The sequence below is a fragment of the Hyperolius riggenbachi genome, chromosome 4 (genome assembly GCF_040937935.1).
Source record: "Hyperolius riggenbachi isolate aHypRig1 chromosome 4, aHypRig1.pri, whole genome shotgun sequence".
In the NCBI taxonomy this organism is placed as follows: Eukaryota; Metazoa; Chordata; class Amphibia; order Anura; family Hyperoliidae; genus Hyperolius; species Hyperolius riggenbachi.
Window position 1 is genome coordinate 85,094,491 of NC_090649.1, and position 19,612 is coordinate 85,114,102.

The following is a 19,612-nucleotide window of genomic DNA, read 5'->3' on the forward strand; positions in this document are numbered from 1 at the left end:
CAGTTTTGAATGCTGCTGTGACTTATGAATAAATCAGGTTATTATGGTGAAGTATACCAAAGATATCTAGATGCACAGATACAAAAAATGACAATGTTATAAGCTCTGTAACTGACAGCTGGAATCAAAACATGACTGTCACTGCTGTGATGGCAATTTGCAGCTTACAAAATAAAAAAAAACACTTGTAGCAATATTTTATTAAAGATTACAGATACCACTTTATATTGTGAATTGCTGACTGTGAGCCTCAACAGGGAAAGCGAGAAATCGTTAGCATAATTTCCCCACCTCTTAGATAGTGTTTGCCGCCTGTGAGTAAGATCACATTTTGCCTACAGTGAAATTAATTTTGTTTTAGGTTGTGGTGTTCATGCATCTGGCCTGTAGATGGCACTGTTTTATTTGTTTAATGCATAAGATTATCTATACTGTTGTGGGTTGTTGGTTCCTGTGCTGCCTGGCTGGAGACACAGAGGAAAGGCACTGTTTATGTAGAGAGCTGGTGAATCTTGTAAATAAATAGAGATGTCACGAACATAGAATTTACCGTTTGCGAACGGCGAACTCGAACTTGCGCAAATGTTCGTGAACAGGCGAATCTGGCGAACCGCCATCGTCTTCAATGGGCAAACTAATTTAAAACCTACAAAAACTGTTTCTGGCCACAAAAGTGATGAAAAAAGTTGTTTCAAGGGGTTTAACACCTGAACTGTGGCATGCCGGAGAGGGATCCATGCCAAAAATCCCACCAAAAATTGCGGAGTTGCCGCAAAGTCGGGTTTTAATCCCTAAAGGGCAGAAATCACATTATGCACAGCTCTGGGTGTCAGTGGGCTGTGGAGTGTCACACACAGAAATGCAATAGTACTATCAGAATACAGTGAAATAATAATGCACTGGAGTGGTTCTGTGTGTGCAACTTAATGAAGCAACAACAATAACAGTATTGTGCACACAGCTCTGGGTGTCAGTGGGCTGTGAAGTGTCACACACACAAAAAATACAGGAGACCGATGTACTAGCCCTCAAAAGGGCTGTTTGGGACGCTTTCACAGCAATTGAGGAACAGGAACACAGGCCTAGCTAATACTTCCCCTACCTATCTGCAGCAAGTCTGTCCCACTAACAGTCAGCAGCCAGCAGAGAATTAACCCAATATGGCCACCGCAACTGCTTTTTGATAGGGAGCGGGAGGTCCAGGAAGGGGTGCTAGCTGATTGGCTGACATGTGTCTGCTGACTATGAGGTAAGGGCTCAAAGTTTAGCTCAATGATAATGTATAGGGGCTAATCGAACATGTCAAATCTTTGCTGTTTGCCGTGAATGCGAACAGCGGATGTTCGCAGAATACTGCTCGCCAGCGAACAGTTTGGGCCATCTCTATAAATAAATCTAGTTTCTATTACTCTGGACCTGTGACTATTGAACACAACATAGGTAAAAACATTGGTACGTGAATCTCAGGTATTTTGCTTTACTTTAACCTTTTAGTAGCCAAATAAAGTTAACCTTTTTTTGGCTGCAGGGCCAATTTTTTTCCTGCCACTGGGGAAGTGTGCCTTCCCAGCCTGGCAGGCTATGCAGAGTGGGCAGCAGGGAGCTGTTATAGTTACCTGTGTGGTTGGCTGGATCGACTTCTTCTCTCCTTCACAGTGGCAGCAACGTAACACTGACATTGTCTTCTAGGTCCAGATCCCATCTAATCACATGATAAGACATGTGATTGTGATTCAGGGGATGTTGTCAGCGTTACAGCGTCACTCCGTGGTGGCAGAAGGGTAAAGGAAGAGTCTCTAATGCTGACACCATCTACTGGATCACGATCACATGTCATATCATGTGACTGGATGTGATTAGGACCCAGAAGTAGTGTTGGGCGAACATCTAGATGTTCGGGTTCGGGCCGAACAGGCCGAACATGGCCGCGATGTTCGGGTGTTCGACCCGAACTCCGAACATAATGGAAGTCAATGGGGACCCGAACTTTTGTGCTTTGTAAAGCCTCCTTACATGCTACATACCCCAAATTTACAGGGTATGTGCACCTTGGGAGTGGGTACAAGAGGAAAATTTTTTTTTAGCAAAAAGAGGTTATAGTTTTTGAGAAAATCGATTTTAAAGTTTCAAAGGGAAAACTGTCTTTTAAATGCGGGAAATGTCTGTTTTCTTTGCACAGGTAACATGCTTTTTGTCGGCATGCAGTCATAAATGTAATACATATAAGAGGTTCCAGGAAAAAGGACCGGTAACGCTAACCCAGCAGCAGCACACGTGATGGAACAGGAGGAGGGTGGCGCAGGAGGAGAAGGCCACGCTTTGTGAGACACAACAACCCAGGCCTTGCATGAGGACAAGAAGCGTGCGGATAGCATGCTTTGTACCGCCATGCAGTCATAAATGTAATAAAGATAAGAGGTTCCATAAACAGGGACCGGCAACGCTAACCCAGCAGCAGCAGCAGCACACGTGATGGAACAGGAGCAGGCGCAGGAGGAGAAGGCCACGCTTTGTGAGACACAACAACCCAGGCCTTGCATGAGGTACCGCCATGCAGTCATAAATGTAATAAAGATAAGTGGTTCAATAAACAGGGACCACGCGGCAACACTAACCCAGCAGCAGCAGACGTGATGGAACAGGAGGAGGCGCAGGAGGAGAAGGCCACGCTTTGTGAGACACAACAACCCAGGCCTTGCATGAGGTACCGCCATGCAGTCATAAATGTAATAAAGATAAGTGGTTCAATAAACAGGGACCACGCGGCAACGCTAACCCAGCAGCAGCAGACGTGATGGAACAGGAGGAGGCGCAGGAGGAGAAGGCCACGCTTTGTGAGACACAACAACCCAGGCCTTGCATGAGGTACCGCCATGCAGTCATAAATGTAATAAAGATAAGTGGTTCAATAAACAGGGACCACGCGGCAACGCTAACCCAGCAGCAGCAGACGTGATGGAACAGGAGGAGGCGCAGGAGGAGAAGGCCACGCTTTGTGAGACACAACAACCCAGGCCTTGCATGAGGACAAGAAGGGTGCGGATAGCATGCTTTGTACCGCCATGCAGTCATAAATGTAATAAAGATAAGTGGTTCAATAAACAGGGACCACGCGGCAACGCTAACCCAGCAGCAGCAGACGTGATGGAACAGGAGGAGGTGCAGGAGGAGAAGGCCACGCTTTGTGAGACACAACAACCCAGGCCTTGCATGAGGACAAGAAGCGTGCGGATAGCATGCTTTGTACCGCCATGCAGTCATAAATGTAATAAAGATAAGTGGTTCAATAAACAGGGACCACGCGGCAACGCTAACCCAGCAGCAGCAGACGTGATGGAACAGGAGGAGGCGCAGGAGGAGAAGGCCACGCTTTGTGAGACACAACAACCCAGGCCTTGCATGAGGACAAGAAGCGTGCGGATAGCATGCTTTGTACCGCCATGCAGTCATAAATGTAATAAAGATAAGTGGTTCAATAAACAGGGACCGGCAACGCTAACCCAGCAGCAGCAGCAGCACACGTGATGGAACAGGAGCAGGCGCAGGAGGAGAAGGCCATGCTTTTTGAGACACAACAACCCAGGCCTTGCATGAGGACAAAAAGCGTGCGGATATAGCAGCAATGCTTTTTGCCGCCATGCAGTCATAAATGTAATACAGATGAGAGGTTCAATAAACAGGGACCGGTAACGCTACACCATCCCAGATGTTCATTGGTCATGTTACTTGGTTGAGGTCCTGGAGTGTTGCGTAGTCGTTTCCAATCCAGGATTGATTCATTTTAATTTGAGTCAGACGGTCTGCATTTTCTGTGGAGAGGCGGATACGCCGATCTGTGACGATGCCTCCGGCAGCACTGAAACAGCGTTCCGACATAACGCTGGCTGCCGGGCAAGCCAGCACCTCTATTGCGTACATTGCCAGTTCGTGCCAGGTGTCTAGCTTCGATACCCAATAGTTGAAGGGTGCAGATGGATTGTTCGACACAGCTACGTCATCTGACATGTAGTCCTTGACCATCTTCTCCAGGCGATCGGTGTTGGAGGTGGATCTGCACGCTTCCTGTTCAGTGGGCTGCTGCTGCATGGGTGTCAGAAAATTTTCCCACTCCAAGGACACTGCCGATACCGTTCCCTTTTGGGCACTAGCTGCGGCTTGCGTTGTTTGCTGCCCTCCTGGTCGTCCTGGGTTTGCGGAAGTCAGTCTGTCGGCGTACAACTGGCTAGAGGAGGGGGAGGATGTCAATCTCCTCTCTAAAGTCTCCACAAGGGCCTGCTGGTATTCTTCCATTTTGACCTGTCTGACTCTTTCTTCAAGCAGTTTTGGAACATTGTGTTTGTACCGTGGATCCAGAAGGGTATAAACCCAGTAATTGGTGTTGTCCAGAATGCGCACAATGCGTGGGTCGCGTTCAATGCAGTCTAGCATGAATTGAGCCATGTGTGCAAGAGTCCTACCAGAATCCTCATCATCCTCTTGTGAGCGTTGTGATAGTTGTTGTGATGCATCATAGTCGTCACCTTCCTCCTGGTCTGCTTCTGCTGACCATTCGCGCTGAATTGTGGAAGTCCAACGTGCACCGCTCTGGCCCTCGTCAGTGGTGGCATGAAATTCCTGCTCCAACTCCAGCTGTTCCTCCTCCTCTTCTTCGTCATAGCTGCTGGGGCCAGCGTTCCCTGAGGCGGATGGCCTGATGTTGGTACCATCACGCTGATCGTTTTCTCCTTCAGATTCCCCCAGTTGCATCATGATAGCTGTTTCCTTGATTTTCAACATTGACCTCTTCAGTAAACACAGCAGTGGTATGGTAATGCTGACTGAAGAGTTGTCACTGCTCACAAGCAACGTGGATTGCTCAAAATTTTGGAGGACTTGGCAGAGGTCCAACATGTTGGCCCAATCGGATCCACAGAAGCTTGGCAGCTGTCCGGATGCGCCTCGGTACTGCGCCGTCATGTACTGGACCACTGCACTCTTCTGCTCACAAAAGCGTGCTAGCATGTGCAGCGTAGAATTCCAGCGCGTAGGGACATCACACAGCAAGCGATGGTGGGGGAGATTGAAGCGCTCCTGCATCTTGGCGAGTGCCCCCGAAGCAGTACTGGAATTTCTACAATGTTTGGCCACTCGACGCACCTTCAACAGAAGATCGGCCACGCCTGGGTATGTCCTCAGGAACCGCTGAACTACTAGGTTCATCACGTGTGCCAGGCAAGGGATGTGTGTCAGCTTAGCCAACCTTAAAGCGCGAATGAGATTACTCCCATTATCACACACAACCATGCCCGGTTTCAAGTCCAGCGGTGCCAGCCACAAATCCGTCTGTTCCTTTATTCCCTTCCAAATTTCCTCCCCTGTGTGCTGCTTATCCCCAAGGCAGATCAGCTTCAGCAACGCTTGCTGACGCATGCCAACAGCTGTGCTGCACTGCTTCCACGATCCTACTGCTGCTGGGTTAGCGTTTCCGGATGAGGTACAGCTTTGAGATGCGTTGGAGGAGAAGGAGTCAGAGAGGTAGGTGCTGCTGTTGTTATCCAGTGGGAGGGACGGCGGTGCAGCTGTTTGCGGCGTGGGCAACACCCGCGCCGTAGCAGGTGAGGAATCGCTGCCAGGCTCCACAAGGTTCACCCAGTGCGCGGTAAGGGAGATGTATCGACCCTGGCCGAACGCACTTGTCCAAGTGTCAGTGGTGAGGTGAACCTTGCAGGCAACGGCATTCTTCAAGCTTCGGGTTATTTTGCTGACCACGTGCTCATGCAACTCAGGCACTGCAGAGCGCGCAAAGTGGTAGCGGCTGGGAACCACGTAACGTGGGATGGCCACTGACATCATGCCCTTGAAGCTGTTTGTCTCCACCACTCGATATGGCAGCATTTCGCAGGCCAGAAGCTTGGCTATGCTGGCTGTTACTGCCACGGCCCGGGGGTCATTTGCTGGCAATTTCCTCTTGCGCTCAAACATCTCCGACACAGACAACTGAACCGTAGCGCTGCACACGGAAGGGCTGTTGGTTGTTGTGTTTGATGAACACTGGGAGACCTCAAGAGCACTACTCCGGAAAGTGACAGTGTCAGCGTCGTCTGATGTTTGTGAATGTTGTGAACCACGCAATGGCTGGGCTACTGCTGCTGCTGAGGCGGGTCTGGTGGTGAGTCTGGTGAACCCAAGGGAGGCAGTGTTGCTGGTACCCTGTCCTGCCGCGTTTGCCCACAGAGTGGGATGTTTGGATAGTATGTGGCGGCTCATGCTGGTGGTGGAGAGGTTGTTAATACTTTTCCCCCTGCTCAGGCGAGTCTTGCACACCTTGCAAATCGCCATGGTAACATCCTCAGTGCAGTCTTCAAAGAAAGCCCAGACTTTGGAGCACCTGCCTCCTTGCTGGCGATTTCTGTTTCCTCCTCTTTTGCCTCTCACTCTAACTTCCACGCTTGTGGTGCCTGAAATTGCGCGCCGCCTACCTTGTGGCACAAGGCGAACTCGTGCAGCAGTGGGTTCTTCAACAGACTCATCTGTGCTGCTGCTACGACGGCGATGTTCTCGTTCACAAATAAAATCTGGGTCTCTGTCCACATTGTCCATACCCTCCTCTTCCATCTCCTCAAACTCGTCATATGTCATTGTGGGGGGCCGCCGCCGTGGAGTAGAGCTCCCCAGAACAACCTCTGCGCAGCTCACTCCAACGTTGTCTTCCAGATCTTGTCGGCCGACCTCCTGCAATTGCAACCCCTCCTGCCCAACTTGCTCTGGGATTTGGGTTTCCGAGTCCTCCTCGGACTCGCCTTGTATTTCAGTGCGCGGTGCATTTCCCACAGTTAATGGTTGTGAATCCGGGCACAACATTTCTGGCTGTTCCTCCATTGACCTTTCATAGGTGGAAGTTTGTTGGGCTGGGAATAGCTCCTGCGAATACCCCATTGTGTCCTGAGGTAATTCATAGGACTGGTTATCTGGCAGTTGTGTGCGTGGTGTCGCTGCCGGTTGTGTCAGCTTTGTGCCCACTGGCTCCTTGTAACTGGCTGAGGACTCGGACCTCGTGCGTGATGTGCTGGTGCTGCTTAACCCACTGCTGGACGCTTGAGAGGTCATCCAAGTAATTATCTGGTCCTGTTCTTTTGGATTTGTGAGGGTTGTTGTCCTGGACAACATGGGCGGTATTGAGTGGGTTTTCTTGGGTGCTCCCCTGTGGCCTGTACGTGAACCGTCAGGGGAAACACCTCTTCCCTTGCCCCTTCCTCTTTCACCGGATTTCTTCCTCATTTCACTTATCCTTACAGTACACGCTGACTGGCAGCAGTACAGTGGCAGTACAGAAATGCTATACAGTACCACTATTCCCAGCAGCGACACAGAGCACAATGCTATACAGTGGCGGGTGAGCGGTGTACTACTGTTCCCAGGCCCAGCAGACACAGAGTGGAAGTAAACACAATGCTATATAGTCTGGCTGAGCGGTGTACACAGAGTGGCAGTACACACAATGCTATATAGTCTGGCTAAGCCGTGTACACAGAGTGTCAGAAAACACAATGCTATATATAGCGTGGCTGAGCGAGGTGCACAGTGGCAGTACACACAATGCTATATTAGTCAGGCTAAGCCGTGTACACAGAGTGTCAGAAAGCACAATGCTATATATAGCGTGGCTGAGCGAGGTGCACAGTGGCAGTACACACAATGCTATATAGTCAGGCTAAGCCGTGTACACAGAGTGTCAGAAATACAATGCTATATATAGCGTGGCTGAGCGAGGTGCACAGTGGCAGTACACACAATGCTTTATAGTCAGGCTGAGCCGTGTACACAGAGTGTCAGTAAACAATGGTATATAGTCTGGCTGAGCGGTGTACACAGAGTGTCAGTAAACAACGGTATATAGTCTGGCTGAGCGGTGTACACAGAGTGGCAGTAAACACAATGCTATATATAGCGTGGCTGAGCGAGGTGCACAGTGGCAGTACACACAATGCTATAGAGCCAGGCTAAGCCGTGTACACAGAGTGTCAGAAAACACAATGCTATATATAGCGTGGCTGAGCGAGGTGCACAGTGGCAGTACACACAATGCTATATTAGTCAGGCTAAGCCGTGTACACAGAGTGTCAGAAAACACAATGCTATATATAGCGTGGCTGAGCGAGGTGCACAGTGGCAGTACACACAATGCTATATATAGCGTGGCTGAGCGAGGTGCACAGTGGCAGTACACACAATGCTATATATAGCGTGGCTGAGCGAGGTGCACAGTGGCAGTACACACAATGCTATATATAGCGTGGCTGAGCGAGGTGCACAGTGGCAGTACACACAATGCTATATTAGTCAGGCTAAGCCGTGTACACAGAGTGTCAGAAAACACAATGCTATATATATAGCGTGGCTGAGCGAGGTGCACAGTGGCAGTACACACAATGCTATATATAGCGTGGCTGAGCGAGGTGCACAGTGGCAGTACACACAATGCTATATATAGCGTGGCTGAGCGAGGTGCACAGTGGCAGTACACACAATGCTATATTAGTCAGGCTAAGCCGTGTACACAGAGTGTCAGAAAACACAATGCTATATATATAGCGTGGCTGAGTGAGGTGCACAGTGGCAGTACACACAATGCTATATTAGTCAGGCTAAGCCGTGTACACAGAGTGTCAGAAAACACAATGCTATATATATAGCGTGGCTGAGCGAGGTGCACAGTGGCAGTACACACAATGCTATATATAGCGTGGCTGAGCAAGGTGCACAGTGGCAGTACACACAATGCTATATATAGCGTGGCTGAGCGAGGTGCACAGTGGCAGTACACACAATGCTATATATAGCGTGGCTGAGCGAGGTGCACAGTGGCAGTACACACAATGCTATATTAGTCAGGCTAAGCCGTGTACACAGAGTGTCAGAAAACACAATGCTATATATATAGCGTGGCTGAGCGAGGTGCACAGTGGCAGTACACACAATGCTATATATAGCGTGGCTGAGCGAGGTGCACAGTGGCAGTACACACAATGCTATATATAGCGTGGCTGAGCGAGGTGCACAGTGGCAGTACACACAATGCTATATTAGTCAGGCTAAGCCGTGTACACAGAGTGTCAGAAAACACAATGCTATATATATAGCGTGGCTGAGCGAGGTGCACAGTGGCAGTACACACAATGCTATATATAGCGTGGCTGAGCGAGGTGCACAGTGGCAGTACACACAATGCTATATATAGCGTGGCTGAGCGAGGTGCACAGTGGCAGTACACACAATGCTATATTAGTCAGGCTAAGCCGTGTACACAGAGTGTCAGAAAACACAATGCTATATATATAGCGTGGCTGAGCGAGGTGCACAGTGGCAGTACACACAATGCTATATATAGCGTGGCTGAGCGAGGTGCACAGTGGCAGTACACACAATGCTATATATAGCGTGGCTGAGCGAGGTGCACAGTGGCAGTACACACAATGCTATATTAGTCAGGCTAAGCCGTGTACACAGAGTGTCAGAAAACACAATGCTATATATATAGCGTGGCTGAGCGAGGTGCACAGTGGCAGTACACAATGCTATATATAGTGTGGCTGAGCGAGCGGTGTACTACTGTTCTCAGCAGCGACACACAATGACTGGGGGGGACCCTGGCTAGCGTGGCTGGAGAGCGAACTACCCTGCCTGCCTACCCAAAGCTAAACCCACAGACAAATGGCGGAGATATGACGTGGTTCGGGTATTTATTTACCCGAACCACGTGACCGTTCGGCCAATCAGAGCGCGTTCGGGCCCGAACCACGTGACCCGTTCGGCCAATCACAGCGCTAGCCGAACGTTCGGGGAACGTTCGGCCATGCGCTCTTAGTTCGGCCATGTGGCCGAACGGTTTGGCCGAGCACCGTCAGGTGTTCGGCCGAACTCGAACATCACCCGAACAGGGTGATGTTCTGCAGAACCCGAACAGTGGCGAACACTGTTCGCCCAACACTACCCAAAAGACATGTCGGAAGTTCAGCTCCACTGGCGTGGATGGAGGAAAAGCCTTGCAGACAAGTAACTTACAGAGCTTACACAGCTTACAGAGCTGTCCCATACAAATTACCTACTGACATCCACATGTGGGGGGTTGAGTGGCAGGCCAGCCATGCCTCCTATTAAATTATAATTGGGAAGGGGGGGAAGTGGCAGCTAGGCCACACCTTCCCACTCACAAGGTATAGTGGCCAGGAAGATAAAGGCGTTCAGAGTTGCAGAGTTTAAAGGACACCTGAGGCAAAAATAAACGAATGAAATAAACAATTGTATCTATCCTCCTTCTCCTAAAAATGACTTTCTTAAAGATATTTCACGGTTTTATTTTATGTTTAAATCTATTTTTTAAGTTTTAACTGTTTATTATTTTTGCTCGATGATACATTCATTGAAGTATGCCAAAGCTAAAATCTATGAACTGTTGACCCTCTTTATCTCTTTCCTGCTCTCAGAAGCCATTTTCTGCTAGGAAAGTGTTTTATAGTTGGAATTTCTTATCAGTGAGGGTCACACTGTAGTCACTTCCTGTCTGAGTCAGGACTGAGTCAGCCAATTACATACCTGATATTTAACTCTTTTAGGCAGAGAAAGAAAAAAAAGGAACCCAGCATAGTTATTGTGTGCTAGGCACTGTACATACCCATGTCTATCTCATCATGTCACATGTCAGTTCGGGTATCCTTTAAGTAGGAGCACTGGTGAATCAAGGCATTTATGTTTCTACTTTAAACAAATTTCACTATTACTACTTTGGTGGGAGGGAGAGGAGGTGATAGAGTTAATAAAAACTAAGGTTGGACAGAGGCTTTACTGTTACTTTTCAGTTTATAAACATTAAAAGTGCTACTATAAAGTATAAATTCAGCCTTGTCAGCCATTGCAGTTTAGCATTGACAGCAGTGTTTTAGCAGGTAATGTCCACCACTAGGAACCAAATGTCAGTCTGTATAGGATGTTATCAAAATAATCACAACTAATATAAAGTTCTAAAGGTGTTAGAGAATTCCCAGATAAGTCATGGAAAACCAGAGCCACTAGAGTTTTGTAAAGGACCAAAAAGTAAATAGAAGACATTTGTCTTTTTACTCTGTGACTGTAGAGGACAAAAATAATGGCTTCTGGAATACATCCAAATCTAGGTAACATTTTATGTTTTTTAGGAGATACTGGAAAGACATTTTCATGGACGCCATCATTTTCATTTTCCAGTTATGGACAGAAAAGCACTATGTCAGACACTGAATGTGGTAAGTGGAAATGTAGGCTTTTTTGGCCAGTTCATTGAGAATTTGACAAATATGATAATAATCGAAGACCCACATGAGGCCAATTTACTAAACCATGGGATTACAAACTGCTATCCATCAGTTTAAAATCAGTTTTAGTGTAAGCAAAAGTCAACAGTGCTGCCAAGTGGGCTACTTTAACCACTTCACAACTGAGGGGTTTTACCACCTGACCACCAGAGCAATTTTCTCCTTTCAGCGCTCCATCCATTCATTCGCCTATAACTTTATCATTACTTATCACAATGAAATGAACTATATCTTGTTTTTTTCACCACCAATTAGGCTTTCTTTAGGTGGGACATTATGCCAATAATTATTTTATTCTAAATGTGTTTTAATGGGAAAATAGGAAAACATTTGGAAGAAAAAACATTATTTTTCAGTTTTCCGCCATTATAGTTTTTAAATAATGCATGCTACTATAATTAAAATCCATATAACTTATATGCCCATTTGTCCCAGTTATTACACCATTTAAATTATGTCCGTATCACAATGTTTGGCGCCAATATTTTATTTGCAAATAAAGGTGCATTTTTTTCAGTTTTGCATCTATCCCTAATTACAAGCCCATAATTTATAAAGTAACAGTGTTATACCCTCTTGATATAAATATTTAACCACTTCACAACTGAGGGGTTTTACCCCTTCAGCATCCAAGCAATTTTCACCTTTCAGCTCCTTCCATTCATTTGCCAATAACTTTATCTCTACTTATCAGAATGAAATGTGTTCAATGTGTTTTTTTTTATCACTTATTAGGCTTACTTTGGGTGGTACATTATGCCAAGAATTTTTTTATTATAAATGTTTTTTAATGGAAAAATAAGAAAAAAAATTGGAAAAAAATCCTTATTTTTCAGTTTTCGGCCATTATAATTTTTAAATAATGCATGCTACCGTAATTAAAATCCACGTAATTAATGTGCCCATTTGTACCGGTTATTACACCATTTAAATGATGTCCCTATCACAATGTCTGGCGCCAATATTTTATTAGGAAATAAAGATGCATTTTTTTCAGTTTTGCATCCATCACTAATAAAAAGCCCATAATTTATAAAGTAACAGTATTATACCGTCTTGACATACATATTAAAAAAGTTCAGTCCCTAAGAAAACTATTAATGCATTTTTTATAATTGTAAATTTATTTCATTGTATTTTTTTACAAAAAAAATAAATGTTGGTAACTATTGGGGAGTGGGAGGTAAGGGATTAATTTAAAATGTAAAAACAGGTCTTTGCATTTAAAAAAAGTACTTTTAGATGTAGTTTTACTATTTGGCCACAAGATGGCCTCAGTCTTTTTTTTGTTATATGTCCTGTAAGCGAAATATGTATGCTTACAGGAAGTGTACTGAAGATGGTAAACTTTTATTTATTAGAATGATCGTGCAGCTTCTCATAAAAGGCGCCGATAATTGCTACGGGGACTTAGATCAATGATTAGGAATTGCTTTCCCATTCATTGATCTCCTGGCGGGCAGATGGCAACATGAGCGAGCGCACAAATAAGCGGGAGCGCTTACAGCAGTGGTAGCAGCGGGAGTACGTATATTTACTCCCCTGGGCGGTTAGATGAAGTCTGCAGGGGAGTAGATATACTGTACTGGAGCTGTGAAGTGGTTAAAGGACAACTAAAATTAACTAAACTTCTAAATGCCACATATATTTCCAGTAATTACTAGCAAATAGCAATACAAAGGGCTTGATTCACTATGCGGTGCTAACCTACTTAGCACGTGTAAAGTCTTTAGCTGTGCTAACCAGGATGCTAAGTAGGTTAGCACCGGTTTTCTCAATCAGATCGCGCGCAAAGTACTGCGCGCAAAGTTTTACGCGCGCAAAGTCCTATGCATGCGCTAAGTCCCATAGGCTTTAATGGGCACTTCGCGCGGAGCGCCCTGCGCTCTGTGCAGTGTGCGCGTAAAGTTTTGCGCGCGAAAAGCTGGTTTAGACGTGCTAAGGGGGTTTTCACAGGCGTGCTAACAGTTAGCACCGCTTTGTGAATCAAGCCCAAAGGCTTTTTTCATCTTTTCATGTTTTCTGTGAAGAAAATGAGGTGGGGTTTACAGAAAAAAAGTTTCTTTGATAGTTGTTCTTTAAAGAGGAACTCCAGTGAAAATAATGTAATAAAAAATGCATCATTTTTACAATCATTATGTATACATGATTTAGTCAGTGTTTGCCCATTGTAAAATCTTTTAAATCCCTGATTTACATTCTAACATTTATTACATGGTGACATTTTTACTGTTGGCAGGTGATGTAGCTGCTGCATGTTTTTTTGGCAGTTGGAAACAGCTGTAAACAGCTATTTCCCACAATGCAGCAAGGTTCCCAGACAGGAAACTGCCAGGAGTACGAACTAAAGAGTTTCTTGTGGGAGGGGTTTCACCACAGTATCAGTCATACAGCGCCCCCTGATGGTCTGTTTGTGAAAAGGAATAGATTTCTCATGTAAAAGCGGGTATCGGCTACTGATTGGGATAAAGTTCAATTCTTGGTCGGAGTTTCTCTTTAACCAGCCTGGCGGTATGGACGAGCTCAGCTCGTCCATCACCGCCGGAGGCTGCCGCTCAGGCCCTGCTGGGCCGATTTTCTTCAAATAAAGAGCAGCACACGCAGCCGGCACTTTGCCAGCCGCGTGTGCTGCCTGATCGCCGCCGCTCTGCGGCGATCCGCCGCGAGCAGCGGCGAAAGAGGGTCCCCCCAGCCGCCTGAGCCCAGCGTAGCCGGAACAAAAAGTTCCGGCCAGCGCTAAGGGCTGGATCGGAGGCGGCTGACGTCAGGATGTCGGCTGACGTCCATGACGTCACTCCGCTCGTCGCTATGGCGACGATCTAAGCAAAACAAGGAAGGCCGCTCATTGCGGCCTTCCTTGTTTATTCTGGGCGCCGGAGGCAATCGGAAGAACGCCTCCGGAGCGCCCTCTAGTGGGCTTTCATGCAGCCAACTTTCAGTTGGCTGCATGAAATAGTTTTTTTTTTATTAAAAAAAAACCCTCCCGCAGCCTCCCTGGCGATCTTATCAGAACGCCAGGGTGGTTAAACACTCAGTCCAACTGACATTGTATATGATGACAGTCAGCTCAGTTGGAATAACTGTCCTCCAAATTCAAATTATTTTGGATGGCAGGTTCTGAGCGGACTTTACATTGTCAGTTGGACTGAGTGTTTAAAGTAAACCGCCTGGCACCTCTGTTAGCTTTTGCTTATGATTTGTTTGAGATTTGATTTAGGTTGCTGCTCAGTGTTTTACACATATCTTATCGAATGGGCTAGTGAACACACTCGCTCTGCTGGATGCTTTCTGCCCAGCCCATTATATATTAAGAACCATGGACTATCACAGCTCTCTGTATATCAGGAGCCATCAGGCTCGGATTTACATCACAGGAGCCTATAGGCACAGATGTCCTGGCACACTACACTACACCCTCCATGAACCTACAAAAACTGGCTGTCCCAGCTGTGACTTCTCCCTTACCTCCCTTGCCAGCATAGCTAGCTACCAGTGTCTCTTAGCATTAACCTCCTGAGCGGTATGGACGAGCTCAGCTCGTCCATCACCGCCGGAGGCTGCCGCTCAGGCCCTGCTGGGCCGATTTTCTTCAAATAAAGTGCAGCACACGCAGCCGGCACTTTGCCAGCCGCGTGTGCTGCCTGATCGCCGCCGCTCTGCGGCGATCCGCCGCGAGCAGCGGCGAAAGAGGGTCCCCCCAGCCGCCTGAGCCCAGCGTAGCCGGAACAAAAAGTTCCGGCCAGCGCTAAGGGCTGGATCGGAGGCGGCTGACGTCAGGACGTCGGCTGACGTCCATGACGTCACTCCGCTCGTCGACATGGCGATGATCTAAGCAAAACAAGGAAGGCCGCTCATTGCGGCCTTCCTTGTTTATTCTGGGCGCCGGAGGCGATCGGAAGAACGCCTCCAGAGAGCCCTCTAGTGGGCTTTCATGCAGCCAACTTTCAGTTGGCTGCATGAAATAGTTTTTTTTTAATTAAAAAAAACCCCTCCCGCAGCCTCCCTGGCGATCTCAATAGAACGCCGGGGAGGTTAAGTAACCAGAAGTACCCTCAATATTAAGTTGCTAGGGGTGCCCCTGACTGAAGGGAGATCCCATCAGTGGAATGCCGAGAGCTGGGAGAGTAACCTCATATTACGCTCTGCTCAGAACTCTGCATAGGGAAAGAGGGAGGCACCCAGGGAGGGGAGTGAGCCGCCTTTCCACCATCAGGCGCCTGTAGGCCTTATGGTAAATCCAGCCCTAGGAGCCATGCTTGGCTTCACTGGAATTGTGCATGTGTGTGCATATTTCTCTACTGATTGCTGGGCAGCACACTGTATCTTCAGTAGGCTTCCTACATTGTTTATTTAAAAATGTAATGTTGCCATGCAGTGACATGCCTGCCCAGTGAACAGATTTTGTCACTGCATTTCTACAGTAAGACCACCAACTATCTGGCACATTCGGGGATTACCTGATGCCGGATATGTGTAAGTCAAACAACTTGCCCAAAAATAACACTAACCTACCCCTTGCAGAGCTTTGCGCAGCAGAAGCGACTTACCGAACCTCTATAGAAAAATCCAAAGGGTCCGCACACTCTGAGAAAATTCAGCGTGGTTTATTTACATAGAGGCCTCAATTCACTAAGCATGGTTTTTAGTCTACTGATGGTTTGGTGTAATGTTTTAGACCTGTTTTTAGACCTAGTCTACCATTCAGTAATTACACAATTCACAAAGGCAAACAAGGAATAACCACGCCCACTTTTTCTGACATAGATTAGACCAGCTGATTTCTGTAGGTAAAGTAATTATGTGAGGTATTTTAGATGTGAGGATGGAACCTTTTGAATCAATTTATACAGGAGTTTAATTATATCCAGAGGAGAGCTCATCAGAGGAGAAGGATATCAGTCATAGCTACTTGTTTGTGAATTGCATCTTTTGATAATTTCCCCTGCTTTACCCACCTAATTACCATAGGGTTCAGACCAGGTCTAAAAACAGGTCTAAAACATTTGATAATAGTGAATTCCCCTTTGATGCAACTGACCAAACCATCAGTAGACTAAAAACCATCAGTAGACTAGTCTAAACTGCTTAGTGAATTGAGGTCATATATGTTCATTCCAGTCACCAACAACATTTTTGGGGCCACGGGGAGTGGGGAGGGGATTGGGGGGAGGCTTTGTCAAGGTATATAACAGAATGCTGTTATATCATCATAACATCATTTTGTTATATACCTTTTAATTAACATTACGTTTGGCTGAATTCAGCAGCCACCTCCTGCAATAACCTCGACACTGGCAAATATAAATCTCTAGACACAGTCCTCCTCCTGAATTCTCTCTACATAATAATCACTAGTGTACAGTCCCAGCTGGTCACCTGTCTGTCATATGGAGCAAGCCACCTTAAACAATGGACAGCATTGTATCATGCTTATTATTTAGGAAAATGAGAATGTCATTACTGAAGCAAGCACTTCCTATCTTCCCTGCACACCTCATGATAAGACGTCTTATCTTCCCCCAGGAGTGACATTTTCTCACGGGATCGGAAGAGTGACACCACTCAAGACACGCTCTGGCCCTCTCAGGATTGGCCTGTCAAGGAAAGCTAAGATTAAACAGCTCCATCCTTATCTGCACTAGTAAAATTCATATTCCAAAGATGGCATAAATAGATTGAATTAATTTATTAATACAATCAGAGTTCTTGCAGGCATCCTACAGGTTTGAGTAATGCAGACAGAATAACTGTACGGAAATGTATTTGCAAAGTTCATTTTAGTTAATATTTAAATATGTGTTATACAAGAATTTAAAGTAAACCTGAGATGAATGAGAGAAAAGGATTCATACTTACTTACCTGGAGCTTCCTCCAACCCCCTGTAGTCCCTCTGCACCTTTGATGTCCTTCCGGTCCGATCTGCTGTGCTCCTGTGAAGTCCGCAATCTAGCTGGGTTGTGCTGCACTGCCTATGCGATGTTATGAGACTCGCCCCTCCTCTATCCCACTCCTGTGTCCAGGAGGGTTCTGAGAATGTGCAGTTACAGTCTTAATGAGCAGAGTGCTCTCGGGTATATGGGTATGCGCAGCAAGGACCACGCATGCACAATAGTCCATGACTGAGCTGATTTTACGGGGCTGAAAGAGGCATAGTGGATGTGACCAGCAGAACATTGAGGGAGCTGATGGACTTCAGGGGGCTGGAGGAAGCCCCAGCTAAGTAAAACCATTTTCACCCAGTCATCACAGGTACACTTAAAAATTGTTGCAGATCTGTTGTGACTGTGATTATAGCTGACCTGTGACCCGTACCAGACAAGTTCCTGTGTTGCAGTCTAAGCTTTGGAGATAGTGGGTTTCTAGCAGCACCGCCATGTAATGGCTTCATTTGTTGCCACGCAAACTAACCTGCAAGAAGAACTTCTGTTAGGAGGTGACATCACTGAACAAACAGTGCTTGTGGAGAATTTGATATATGGAAATGGATATTTGACCATATGCTCTTCTCTGCACTTCTTCATATGGGACCTGTAGTAACAACTCTGTTAATATGCACTATGGATAACCCTGTCTTAGTTATCGCTCTGGATCACAGGATTTAAAGTAAATCGAACTGAAATGGGAATTCCTTCTGATCTGAATATCTACTCTGTCTTCAAGCAAACCTGAAATGAGGAAACCCACTTTGGGTAAGATACTTAACTATGTAGAGGGAAGGCTGAGCCATCCACTGTTGAAGTTACGCGACTGGCTGTGTCTTCAATACTCTTCGGCAGCTTTTGGAAGTATTCGTGTCCCTGAGTGCTTCCGAAGATGAGCGCATCTGTACTGGGCAGTAGAGATGCACTCATCTTTGGAAGTACTCGGAGATGTGAATACTTCTGAAAGCTGCAGGAGGACTGCTGAAGAGGTATTCGACCTATCATATTGAATAACTTTAGTGGGAGACATTGGTGAAATGAGTGGAGGACCCAAGGACCGGGAAGGCTCTATGGTATTCACAGCCTTCCCTCTACATAGGTAAGTATCTAACCTGAAGTGAGATTCCTCACTTCAGGTACAATATAAAGTATTTTTGGAACCTCAGGGGAATAATCACTAGACATCAGCCACCCTCACCCTAAGGTATGCATACAACACTGTATAATTTAGCTGCTCCACCACCCATCACTGCTGTACAGTGCTAGGCCTGCCTTCAGACCAGCCACCAGTTCACAAAAAATGTTACTTCTGGGCCCTTTGTCATACAGGAATTGCATGTAGCATGTTATCATTATATCTCATACCCCGGGCAGGATCTATGCACATATACTTATGTACTGTATATAAATTCAGCCCTTGCAGGACTGGATTCCCCATAAGGCACTGTAGGCTCATGCCTACAGGTGCCTTATGAGGGAGAGGCACAACCCCCCCCCCACCCGCAGATGTCCCCGTGTGTTGCTCTGCCCTCTCTCCCTCTGATGCAGTCCGATGTTCCTCTCCCATCTTTTTAACCTCTTCATCTCTGGAGCCCACTGCTCACCTCTCCTGTGCTTTAGAGCCCTCAGCTTTACAGACACTCGCCCCTAGTCTCCAGCATCTGGGTTTCCTGACATCTGGATATTCAGACAGCCTCACCACAGGATCCAGCACTTCCCCGTTGGCATCCACTCGCTCCTGTGTCAGACCACCAACAAAATTGAGGGTTTTTCTTTATATGCTGATTATCTTTCCAAGCTTGAGTCCAAGCTCTAAAGAGAACAATGTGACCCAGTAGTCACTTTACCAGGTGGAGAAAGCAAGTGGAACTTTAAAACAATATGACACATTGTGCTCAGCGGGTTCTCAAATGTTCCTGCTCTTCCAGGCCGCACCTCCGTCACATTGACCACCAGCCTCTCTACCGAGGGGGTGGAGCTTTGAAGTGCTAGAATGCTGAAGTGCTCCCATTGCAGGTGTGCCAAGTATAACTGGGGACCCATTCAGGATACTGGCAAAGACAGGTAGTAAGTGAGGCTGCTCATAACTCTGTCTCCTATTTAGCTTATTAGTTAAAGGGATACTGTAGGGGGGTCAGGGGAAAATGAGTTGAACTTACCCGGGGCTTCTAACGGTCCCCCGCAGACATCCTGTGTTGGCGCAGCCACTCCCCAATGCTCTGGCCCCGCCTCCGGTTCACTTCTGGAATTTCAGACTTTATAGTCTGAAAACCACTGCGCCTGCGTTGCCGTGTCCTCGATCCCGCTGATGTCATCAAGAGCGCACAGCGCAGGCCCAGTATGGTCTGTGTCTGTGCAGTACA

The 19,612-nt window shown here is 46.8% G+C and overlaps 1 protein-coding gene across 2 annotated transcripts in view; it reads left to right on the forward strand.

Annotated features, from left to right (window-relative positions):
• The window catches only part of RAD51AP2 (RAD51 associated protein 2), a 72,702-nt gene extending 53,328 nt beyond the window's left edge, over positions 1-19,374 (forward strand). For both annotated transcript variants that reach the window (XM_068280274.1, XM_068280273.1), the window contains exons 4-5: positions 11,172-11,258; positions 16,851-19,374. In XM_068280274.1, the coding sequence (XP_068136375.1) occupies positions 11,172-11,258; positions 16,851-16,969 (206 nt within the window). In that variant the 3' untranslated portion in view covers positions 16,970-19,374. The remainder of the gene's footprint in view (positions 1-11,171; positions 11,259-16,850) is intronic.
• Positions 19,375-19,612: the final 238 nt, after the last annotated feature.